Raw genomic sequence first — 12,139 nt, forward strand, 5'->3', positions numbered from 1 at the left:
ATCCACCCGTCTTGCCACATAAGCAGTCGTTAGTGGCATTTGACGTTAGGGATCAATTTTTTAGACAATAAATTTTGAAGGGACGATTTCTTGAAGGAAAATTTTAGAGGGACTAAAAAAAGAATTCTGGAATATTTAGAGGGACCAAAAACTTATTTAAACCTTTAATTTAGGCAAAATACTCTTTTTGGTCCCTTATGTTAACCTCGGAGTTCATTTTGGTCCCTTAACTTTAAAAAGTGTCATATTGGTCCCTTAACTCTTCAAAAGGTGTCATTTTAGTCTTTTTTTTTATCACATTAGTGACGGAAAAACTCAAAAATTAGTCGCTAATGTGACAAAAAGGACTAAAATTACACCTTTTGAAGAGTTAAGGGACCAATATGATACTTTTTGAAGTTAAGGGACCAAAATGAACCTCGAGGTTAACATAAGGGACCAAAAAAGGTATTTTGCCTTTAATTTATGATAGATTGCAAATTAAATTAAATCGGATTTTTCAAGTGGCAATTTTTGTTGTTTCTTAAGCCACAAGAATTCCAAAACCCCAATGCTACATGCAGCTAGATGCTTCGCTATTTAATGAGATTTTCTCCATACAGAAGACTTGGACCTTGAGAGAGATGTCTAGGCATATTTCAGTTGTTGAGTCTTTATGTTTTCGTGTGTTTAATTTCTGAAACTTTATTCATTTGAATCATTCATACACAAAGGAATAGAGTTTTTTTAGTTGTAATAGTTTCATCATTCATAGTATTTTTTTTTGTCCAACACTAAGGATATTGTTGAGAGAAAGTGAGAGGGGTCTCATATTTAGAAGGAGTCATAAACATAAATTCATGGGTAGTATTAGGGAAAAAGCAATGAACTAGAAGAGTTCTTCTAAGGCCAATTTTTATTTTTACTATGAAGAGTGGATTTCCTTTCTTGGGTTAACACCTTCCAAACTTAGGTGATATTGCACCGAACTGAGTTACCAATTCATAAGCTTGTGCCATATTTTCTTTATCTACATTTTAATTGTTACTGCATTAATGTTGTCATACACTTTGTCTGGCACATTGTGTTTGACATATTTCCAGAGGGAGAACATAATTTCAAGCCTTTCGTCCAAAACACACTTTGGGTGAGGACACTCTTATTGTTGTCCATATCATCAATTGTATCCCTTCTTATGTCCTCGGTAATGTCTCCCATTTTAAGCATCTTTATCTCACTACACCATATTACAAGTCACTTAAGGTATTTGATTGTGCTTATTTTATCCTCATTTATCCTCTTGAATATACTAAATTTGAACCTCGTGCCCATCTATGTTTTTTTCTTTATGCGACTAAAGACAAGAGTTATAGATGTTGGGAGCCAGCATATCAACACATTTGCATCTCTCTCTATGTTATATTTTGGGAACACGTAATGTTCTTCTCCTTGTTAAAATTTACTTCAATCTCGTCCACTTTCGCTCATCTCTTTACTAACCCTAATATGAATTACTTTTCTAGTGACACATATATAGGTTATGGGACATATGCAGGTTCTTCTAGTGAGCTTTTAACCCTTTTCGATGTTCCATCTACTTCAGATGATGATGTTTCGGTTGTTGCTCTTGCACCTCTCACCATTGAGCTTCCTCCGAGGATGAGAAATATTTCTACCGATCTTCGTGATTACCGTTTTTCCCGACTATGATTCACCTTCATGAACCATAATTCTATAAGGAAGTCTCTACATATCCACATTAGTAGCAAGATATGAAGGAGGAATTACATGTATTGGAGAGAAGCCACATATAGGACCTTGTTAAACCTTTTTCTGATAAGCCTCTTGTAGGATGCAAGTGGTTATATAAAATAAAAATTCTTTCTGATGGATCTATTGAGTGATCCAAAGCTCGTCTATTGGCAAAATGGTTCACCCAAGAGCATGGTATTGATTATGAAGAAACATCTGCTCTTGTTGCACATGCACCTCTGTTTGAACTCTTCATACCATTACAACCACTTGAAAATGGATACTTACACAAATGGATTTCAAAAATAACTTTCTCAATAGTGAGTTAGAAAAAGATGTTTATATGCGTCCTCTTCCAGGATATACCTGTTAGGAAACTAAAATGTCGTCTTTGTAATGCTCTCTATAGTCTTAGGCAAGCACCTCGAGCTTGGTTTGCTAAATGTCACAATACTATCACTGAGTTGGATTTCTATTCTAGTTATCATGATTCTATTCTTTTTACTCAAAAACAAACAATGGTATCATTGTCTTGCTTCTTTATGTTGATGGCATGATTATCACTTGCGATCTATTTGTTGAAATTGAAGACCTTGAGATGTTCTTGTGTGAGCATTTTGAGATGAAGGATCTTGGACCATTAAGTTACTTGACTTGAGGTCTTATCTTATAGTGATGGCTTTTTTATCTCACAAGCTAGGTATGCTTCTGATTTTGTCTCTCGACCAAACCTCAAAGATTATAAAATTGAAAATGTTCCTATAGAACCCAATGTTTGATTTACTCCTTAAGATGGTATTTGCTCGATGATGCCTCTCTTTATCAGAAACTCATAGCTAGCTTGATTTACCTCACACTTACTAGACCAGATATATAATATGTTGTTCATTTTGTTAGTCAATTCACGACCTCTCCACGTACCACTCATTATGCTATTGTCCTCCATATTATTCGATACATTAAGGGCATTATGTTTTATGGTCTACACTACTCAACTGTATCCTCATTGATTCTTAGAGATAGAGCCTACTCTGACGCCGATTGGGCTGGTGGTCCTAATGACCGTCGATCCACCACATGTTCTTGTATTTTTCTTGAAGATAGCGTAGCAAAAAACAAACTTTGATAGCCCGCTCTAGCACTGAAGTTGAATATCGCGCTCTTGCTAATACGACTTTTGAGATATTATGGCTTCTTGTTGATTTAGAGACATATCAATCTTCCCTGACAGATCTTTATTGTGACAAATGCAATGTCATTCAAATTGTCCACAAGATGTTTTCTTTGAGCGAATAAAACAAATTGAAATTGATTGTTACTTCATTCGTCAACATTTTCTCTGTGGTGAACTTCATCTTACCTCTATTGACACTCTTGGTTAACATATTGATTTGTTCGTAAAACCTCATTCTTCTGGTGCTTCGTCATAATTTCTTGTTATGTTTGTGTTTCATATACCAAACCTTCTTAGCTTGCTTTTTTATCTGATAGTCAGCCATGTTGTTCTTTAACAATTTTCTTTCAACTTTTTCATTGTCACTAATCCAATCACAATTATTTTTGCTTTTCAATTTTCTTCCAACTTTTTCATTGTCACTAACCCATAGTTTTAAAAATGCATTATGACGTATGCTCTCAGTGTTTTGCCTACATGTTATTTTGAGCTTATATGCATGATTAGCCACAAACTCAACAAATTTTGAGGAAAACAAAGGTTTAGGTTCCTTCACCATGTAAGCCATATTTAGAAGAAATGGACATTGGAGATCACAACACATTAATTTTCATTGTCCCAATTTGAGAAACCAATGGCACATAGTATTATTGACAACATAAAGTCACATAATCATAGTTACAGCCATTACCAAATTTAATAAAGGGCTTACAGCACATAAGCACCTCACATGTAACTCCACTTACATACATATATGATAATATAAAGTCATGACATCAATTCACTTTAATCACAATAGAGGTGACAATGGTAAATTAGATGTTATAATTGGTGAATTTGATGGTGAATATAACAACAATGGTGAGTTTGATGTTACAATCCAAAAGACTCCTAAACATCTAAAGATACTTTCAATTTATAAGAGAAAATTTACTTTTTAGATTCACCGAATAAAAATCAGATTCACAAGAATCATGCGAGTTCGTAATTCTAACAAACATGAATACCAAGTATGCACTAAGCATATTATGTGCATGTGTGTTAGTGGAACTAATCAAACAAAACCTAAACAACTACAAGTAATGAAGATTAAGAGTTAGTTAAAGGAAAGAAAAGGTAGTAATTAATAATCAACAACAAAAGTCATTACTTAGATACATATCAATATATCATCACAGAAAATAACTGGAGTACTTTTCTACAATCCATGATTGATCATTTCAAGCAAACTTAAAGGGACAAACCAGACTCTTCATCCTCATCAAGACCGGAAGCATAAATAAAATAGAGAGCCCAAATAAGACCAAACACACCAAAAAGGATCCAACCAAGAAGGTTGTTGCTGAGTCCAAAGGGAAGACCGGTTCCTTCAGTGCTCATTCTTTCATCCACTAATGCCATGGCTGCTGGGCTTGACATGGCTGCAGCACATGCAGCTGATAACAAAGATGCTGTCATTCCCATCTTTGAGCTGCTTTCATTCACGGATGAAGGTTTTCCTTCCATTGAACACTTAACTCTTCCAACCTTAGCCATTGTTGGCAATCCTATATAAAATATTTGAAAGTTTATTCATCAACTAAAATAATTCAAAACGTATATAATAAAGATTATACAGAAATAGCAGACAAACAGACAAGAAATTGTGAACAACAATATACCAAGAACAGGTGAGGATGAGACTGCAAGAGGTCTCTTCTGTGCAAGACATGCACGGGAGATTGAGGCGGTTGCGGTGGTAGCTGAGATGGTTGCCATTTTTATGTTTTGTTTGTGGAAGTTTGGATGATTATGGAGTGAAGTGAATGAGTATGAACAAGTTACTTGGAAGTTTAGGTGAAGTTTGTGAAAATTAATAATAATATGTGTGCAAAGGTAGACCATGTACCACAAAACAAGGATAGACTGGATGCTCATGGTTGGATTTCTTATCTGTATCGATCCAATGAAATTTTTCCACGTGTCATGTAATCCATTTGATGGCCAATATTTCCTCACGTAATAATAAGCCTAAGTTTCTTCATTCCTCCACATAATTAGATTAATAGATGATAGAGAGTTTTTAGATTATATTAAAAAAAGTGAAGTTTGAGTTTAAATTTAGTATTTTTTTATTTATTTATAAAAACCAAATATCCTCTGCCTGCGGTTGAGAAAAATTTACAGTTTTTATGTGGATATTCCATCTAGTAAGATTTGATCATTAACCCCTCATTCAAACAAAGCCTAAGATTCAAATTCAAACTTAAAAGCAAAGTTTATAAACCTGCTGACCAAACAATTTAAATGGTTGAATTGTTAATTGACACTGTCTATAGTTCAGTGTTGTCGATGGCAGTCTATGGCGAAAAGCCAAAATCCCACCATATCATCCACTTTGCAGTGCCGTTGTAGCGGATTGTAGCAAAAAACCCTGTAATATCGGCCGATATTTACCATTGCAGCGAGCTCAGAAAACCATTATGTATATCCGCCATAACGGCCATGACACCGCTATTTGATAACACTGCTATGGTTCAATCATGGTTTCGTTTTAGTTAATGCACTTTAAAGTTGTTGAACTATGACCCAAAAATCTCACTAGTTCAACTGAGTCTGGGTATTAGAAATATTAGACAATGGTCTTTCCATTCCACTATGTAATGTTGAGCAAGCAATTATGTTGAGTCTAAGACTTACAAGAACCAGCAGCATCAGTGTCCACCACTAACACACCCCTCATTGATTGTAACTAAAAATTAGACAACATTTTTGGGAAGCGTTGAGAGCTATACAACAAGAATTGCAAAAAGAATAAAGTGAATCATGATTAATGTGCGACCAGACTTGTCAACAATTGTAGCCAGGTCAAGAAGGAATTTTTTGAACTACGCCTGAAGATTGCACTGTTGCAGAAAAGGGTGGTCAAAATTCAAATATTTGGTCCAATAACTTTTATATCTGCCCATTGCAATATCTAACCATGGCTTCCTAATACCATCATAGTGTATAACGGCAGCCTGCTCAATCTCATTTCGATCGACTCCCGAGTTATGACCGAGGCCAAGAATGTGCCATCGTCTGTCCAACACCTCCGTCTTGTTATAGAAGGTGAGCCAACCTAAAGGAAGGCGTGCATTGTTCAGATTCCATAATGGCTTCTCAGAACCCTGCAAACATTCACCCCGACAAATACCTTAGATTATCAATGCATTATAACGGCTGCTCAAAGTACTAAAAGTAAAAAAAAAAACCTTATTTAACCGTACCATTTGCGAATATTTGTGATAAACAGCTGTTAAATTATGTCTCCTCCATTGTTGCAAATCAAACAAATTCATCCCAAACGCCCATGTGCAAGAATTGGCATCAAAACTCTCTCCGATTAGTGGATCTGAGAAGTTTACGAACGCATCAATCCTATGAAATGGGGTTTTTCCTTCCTGACAAGTTCCAACAGCTCCAATAACATTTCCCTTCATATCGGTATTCCATAGTCCACTGAGATCTTGTTGAACCACCACATCATGATCAAAGATCACAATCTTATTTAGGGCAGGGAAAATGTCTGGCAGGTAGAAAAGCAAGTAGATCAATTCAGAAGTGTATCTTGGATCGCTGTTATTATTTATACCGAATGTATTGTATTTGGACAACCATTCAAAGTTTTCTGTGCTCTGTACATGGACTGTGGCTTTGCCAGGAGGGTTTAAAAAGAACCACATTGAGATTGCTGGCAAGTTGAGTGAATCGGTCACTATATGGAAAACAAGTTTCTCTGGTTCCTGCACTTAAAAAGTCACTATCAAGCTTTCTTGCCATTATATTTGAACTTAATAATTAACATCGAGTCAAAAATAGATATAGGTTTAGGAATAGTGAAAAACGAGGAAAGACAACAAACAATAACACTGAGTATACTATTGATGGGAAGGCCTACTATTACTTGTACAAGCCCCAGCTCAAATGAGAAGAACATAGTGAAGAAAAACAAGCAATTTTGGTCAATAAAGAATGGAAGAGATTTGACAAACATCAACAGTCCAAATAACCACCAAGGGACTAAGTTTAAGCTCCTCTACATTGAAATAACTTGATAACTAAACCTATTGCCATTTCTTGTTTTTTCCTTTTCTCTTTTTCAGCAGTTGGATTAGGAGTTAAACTAATGCATTTGCTGAAAAGTAAAAGAAACGAATGGCAATGTGAAATAGGAGCAATCTAGTGCTACAAAGCTCCCACCCTAGTTGGCGGAAGTTAAATCAATATAAAAAACAGTTATTACCTTAGCAGTAGAGACAGTAGAGTTAACAACAAGCAATCTAGTGCTACAAAGCTCCCACCCTAGTTGGCGGAAGTTAAATCAATATAAAGAACAGTTATTTACCTTAGCAGTAGAGACAGTAGAGTTAACAACAACTGCACATGCCAGAACATTGTCGGAGAAGACAGCATAATGATAAAGATCTGGAAGATGAATCTTATTTTCATTTGGAAGCTCTCTCTCCTCAGGTCTCAGGGAAAAATATTCAGTAGTCAGCCTCATAGAGAGACAGTGAAAGTTTTTCTGGGCAGTCCTTACAGCAAGATGAAGAAGATATGTTGCTTGGCTTCTCTGAAAACGAACTTGCTCTTCAGTTTTGCGCTTCATTGCTTGAAGCTTAGAAACCATAGAGCAGTCTGAGAAAGAACGGCTAACAATAGATAGCGAGGCTTCCATGTGTCTCATTGCCTGCAAAACACTGTGAAACTTCGATTGTTTTCATATTGAAAAATAGTCATTTTCAGGATTCAAGTCAAATCAAATTTCTACATGAATATACATCGATATTGTTTCACTGGGTCTGGAAGATTAGCCACGCTACTCATTAGTTTCTCACTCATTATAATTTGAACTTGAGAAGAAAAAAAGATGTTTGATCCTTAAGTCCCCGTTTACCATATGAAAATATTGTGTTTTCATTTTCTAACTTGTGTTCATTTTAACTTTCTAATAAGTAGATGTGAGACTCTTAAAACGAACCATTTTATGGAGAGAATGTAGACCTGTTATTGATGTAAAATCATTGTGATTACATAAGGAGAAGGAGAAAAGGTAAAAAGAGGAAATTTATAATACCTATCTTCAACTAACTTAGTATTTGAATAATATTGTACTGTTAACTAACTTAGCTAGATATGAGAACTATCAAAACTGATTAATGAAATCAGTTACAAGCTAATTACTATCTAATAATACAAGGGTTCAACTGAGAAAACTAGAATTTGACAGACCAAGTGAAAAAAGGTGTCACAAGCATAGTAGTTTTCGTTTGAATTTCAAGGTTGTGTTTGTTAAATACACTTTTCTGAACTAAATGCAAGCATGGAATTACATGAGAAACTTTACCTCCTTGACAAATCTAAATCCCGGGTGACTCCTTCTACTTTTCGTTCCATCTCTCTCATTTGCAGCTCCAGCTCCTTCAAGTGTGAGTTGCTGCTAGACGGTGCAAACTTCAAGTATACTTTAGCCATTAAAATTTGATCCTTAATCTCTTGAAGCTTCTGATTTTTCACTTCCTGAGAGGGAGGGTTTAAAATATGACGACGGTCTTCTTTTCGACCTGATGGCCTATTTGTCACTTTAATATTCTCCTTTGACATTCTATACGGAACATCATGTACATTTATATCTTCATCTGTGGAGGATGAATCTTTTTTTCGAGCATCCTCATCTTGTCTTTCATCATGTCTGAATCCTGAAACTTGATAAAGATGCAAATTTCAGTCCTTTGCAGTTAGGGATATTATGAAAAGCTCAAAAGATTAACAGTTCAACATAAACCTACATGGCTACATATACCAACCATTTTTTTCCAATGCTGCAATTCTAGACTCCTCAGCATCATTATTCCTTTTTGAATCGTAACCAATTGTTGAAACAACATCTTTTTCTTTGTAACCAACTAGATTTTGCTCTTTAAATTCTTCAGCACCTCCCTGTTCTACAACATTTAACTTCAAACTATCTGTATTGTATGTCTGCAATAAAAACAATTAAACAAATTCAATTTCCACAGTTGGGGATAATGAATTCGGATTACGTTTAAAAAAATCCATTATTAAGCCATGTTTGGATAAAAATTCTTAATGTTTGTATAAACTACTTATGTATAAAGCTACTTCTATAACAAAAGATAAAATATAGTAGAATTATCTTCATAAAAACTATAAGCTGTTTTTATCTATCCAGTGTTGTCAATGGCAGATGGCGGTCCATGGCGGAGAGCCAAAATCCTGCCATACCAGCCGATTTGCAGTGCCGTTATAGCGGATTATTGGCAGATATTTACCATTGCGGTGAGCCCAAAAACCGCCATGTATATCCGCCATAGCGGCCATTATTTGGTAACACTGAAACTATCATAAAAAACTTATGGAAATAAGCTAAAAAGAGCTTATGGACATGTTAATAAGTTTTTTTCATAAGCTCTCCCTAACAATCTCATAGGTGTTTATGTCTCTATAGATCCCAATCAGAGTAAATGCAGATGCTGTTCAAATCATGTCATATATGATTACATTCAAAGCTTCATTGTCATTGCAAGATTATTTCAACTACAAGTGATTGTTGAGAGAAGTTTAACCAATATTAATCCAAATGACTACTCAGAATAAAATCCCTTGTAGTAAATGAAGCGCTGACACCAGAAACAAGGCACTCATACGATCGACACCAATACAAAAAAAAAAAAAAGAATAAATTAAATTAATCACAAGTGTTGTGTGGATTTCAGACTCTGGCACTCACTGACACGGAGACACTTTTTCTGAGGAGTCGGTGCTACAAAGAGTAAAGATGAATAATTCCCAAATATTTAGATTATACAAGAATTAAAACCAGATAAAGCACAATAAATTCCATTGACCTGAAAACTCACCGACACTATAACACACTAGTTTAACAACAGTTAAAGAATCGCATTTCAATAAACAAAAAAAATAGATAGTTAAAGAATTCTTACAGCGCGATACAAATCTTGAAGGAACTCTCTTCTCCCTGAAACAACAACAGTTATGAAAAAACAGAAAAAAATTAAAGTCAAAACAAGTAACGGAAATAGCGGAATTACACGAAGTAATACCGAGGAAAATGAGAGGAGCAACAACGGAAAGAGAGAGGAGAGAGAGAATAATGATCCTTTGGCGTTGACGAATTTGCTTCATGAGGTTGATAATGGAAGTGTGGGAAGCAAGTGCATTTCGAAGATTCAGATCCCAAACTAGATTCAGTGCTTTGATCTGAATGATCTTGAACTTGTTCTTTGCTTGTTCTTCGTAGCACAAGAGTGTATATGGATTTGGAAGAGGAAGAAAAAGCGAAGACCAGAGTATTTTTGTCTTCTGTCTTATCTTTCGCGTTCAAGGTATATGGTGTGACAACTGCACGTGCTACTGAGGCGCGTCACGCGAGTGATTGCAACTTCTTCTTCATTTGTAGCTCATATGGGCCCTCGCGAAACCCGAAAAATCATAAATCTTAAAATTAGAAGAGAATTTCTTTTGAAAATTTCTTTATCAACCCCCATGTCTTCTTGGTCACCTCTGGTGAAAAACTCAAACTACCCCTAATTTCGGAAATGCATTTCCGAAATGCAAGAAAAAGGTGTTTTCGGAGATGCATCTCCGAAAGCGCATTTTTTTTAAAAAAATTGTCTTATTTCGGAAGTTCATTTCCGAAAATGACATTTCGGAAGTTCATTTCCGAAATACTGCGCGTTTTGCAGATTAAGCAAAACAGCCCCCTCCCCCTAATCATTTACCCTAATCTTCTTCCAAACTCAAACTCTCTGCAAAAATTCTGCAAAAGCAAGTGTGAAGTAGCCAAACTCTTCTTCCAAACTCATCATCAAACACTAATTGGTAAGTTTATCATTGTTTTTTCAAGTTTTAGATCCATTTGAATAAACTCTATTAGGGTGTTTAGAAACTGAAAAAATCACATTAAGATAGGTTAGTACAGATATTAGGATGTTTAGTAGGCATAAAAATAGTTTTGGTTTAGGTTTTTGGGGTCTGCCATTGGAGGTTGCAGAGAAGTTCTGCGCAGGGGTGTTTCGGAAGTTCATTTCCGAAAACACCTCCATCCTAGTTTTCGGAAATGAACTTCCGAACTGTATCAGAAGTGCTTTTTTTTTTTGTTTTTTCATTTGTCTCGCATATTAATCGATTTCGATTGTTTACAGGAACATGTCAGGCAACCAACCAGCACGCATCAGACAGGGTAGGGAGACCCAGACTGCGTCGGCTAAACGCGAGCGGGCGGCGGCGCAGCTGGCGGCGACACAGGGACGGGGGCAGGGCCGCGGGGACGACGTGTGCGAGTTCCCGTGGGCGAGGGAGAGGGTACATCTGCTTCAGGATCTAGGAGTCGGCTGGCTCGGGTATCTTCTTCCCGCCAGCGAGAGGAGGAGGAGGAGGAGGATGAGGAGGAGGTGGCGGAAGTGCCCTACCACGAGCCGGAGGGGGTACCGGATGTTGACCCTCCAGCCGGGGAGGAGGATGAGCAGGAGGACAGCTATCCGGGAGGGCCCATTGACACTTCCGTGCTGATTCACTACCACGATCACGTCGCTCGGCGTATCTGGGAGGGAGAGGTATTTTTTATAAATTAACCGTTTATTTGTCACCATTTTTTATAATTTAACCGTTTATTTGTCGCTTATTTAATATATGTCGCTTATTTGTTTTTTTTTTGTAACAGGAGAGAGAGCCGTTGAAAATGGTGAACCACGCCCGGAAGATTTTCAGTCTGTTTAAACCAGCAGCTGAGTGGTTTAACGACCATGTGCGAGGTTCAGGGCTTAGCGGGCTCTGCATGACGGGGTACACCACCATCAGCACCGACATGCAGGGGGCATTTGTGGAGCGCTGGCACAAGGAGACGTCCTCTTTCCACTTCCCGGTTGGGGAGATGACGATCACCTTGCATGACGTGCAGTGTCTTCTCCACCTGCCGATTAGGGGGCCGCTGTTGCACCACTCCCGGATCCAGAGGGTCGAGGCCATTGAGTGGATGACGCTTTATTTGGGCATGGAGCACGAGGTTGCTCACTTTGAGTGCGTCACGACATCTGGGCCTCATATCCGGTTCACCACACTGAGCGCTTATTTTGAGCACCACCTGGACGCGGCGGCCGATGCCGAGCAGGAGGGTGACGAGCTATTCACACAGTATCACCGCGGCTGCGCTCTCCGGTGTTGGTACATGCA

General features: G+C 37.2%; 2 protein-coding genes across 2 annotated transcripts; both read right to left on the reverse strand.

The window, feature by feature from the left end:
- Positions 1-4,001: 4,001 nt before the first annotated feature.
- LOC131644447 (photosystem II reaction center W protein, chloroplastic-like) lies at positions 4,002-4,766 on the reverse strand. The gene is made up of 2 exons (XM_058914950.1): positions 4,567-4,766; positions 4,002-4,452 (listed from the first exon to the last, which is right to left on the reverse strand). Exons 1-2 carry the CDS (start codon positions 4,661-4,663, stop codon positions 4,136-4,138), a joined length of 414 nt encoding a protein of 137 aa, XP_058770933.1. The 5' UTR covers positions 4,664-4,766; the 3' UTR covers positions 4,002-4,135.
- Positions 4,767-5,006: 240 nt separating this feature from the next.
- Positions 5,007-10,327, reverse strand: LOC131644446 (probable galacturonosyltransferase 6). Its single transcript, XM_058914949.1, has 7 exons — positions 10,012-10,327; positions 9,892-9,926; positions 8,734-8,908; positions 8,274-8,631; positions 7,272-7,626; positions 6,154-6,669; positions 5,007-6,054 (listed from the first exon to the last, which is right to left on the reverse strand). Exons 1-7 carry the CDS (start codon positions 10,091-10,093, stop codon positions 5,773-5,775), a joined length of 1,803 nt encoding a protein of 600 aa, XP_058770932.1. The 5' UTR covers positions 10,094-10,327; the 3' UTR covers positions 5,007-5,772.
- Positions 10,328-12,139: the final 1,812 nt, after the last annotated feature.

This window comes from Vicia villosa, linkage group LG1 (assembly GCF_029867415.1).
Source record: "Vicia villosa cultivar HV-30 ecotype Madison, WI linkage group LG1, Vvil1.0, whole genome shotgun sequence".
In the NCBI taxonomy this organism is placed as follows: Eukaryota; Viridiplantae; Streptophyta; class Magnoliopsida; order Fabales; family Fabaceae; genus Vicia; species Vicia villosa.

Bases quoted from the DNA above. Each gene is read 5' to 3' on its own strand.
- LOC131644447 (XM_058914950.1), bottom strand. From the start codon at position 4,663: ATGGCAACCATCTCAGCTACCACCGCAACCGCCTCAATCTCCCGTGCA. The intron at 4,453-4,566 runs GTATATTGTTGT...TATTTTATATAG, and splicing joins CTCATCCTCACCTGTTCTTG to GATTGCCAACAATGGCTAAG.
- LOC131644446 (XM_058914949.1), bottom strand. From the start codon at position 10,093: ATGAAGCAAATTCGTCAACGCCAAAGGATCATTATTCTCTCTCTCCTC. The intron at 7,627-8,273 runs GTAAAGTTTCTC...GAAGTTTCACAG, and splicing joins GATTTAGATTTGTCAAGGAG to TGTTTTGCAGGCAATGAGAC. The intron at 6,055-6,153 runs GTACGGTTAAAT...GAATGTTTGCAG, and splicing joins ATCACAAATATTCGCAAATG to GGTTCTGAGAAGCCATTATG.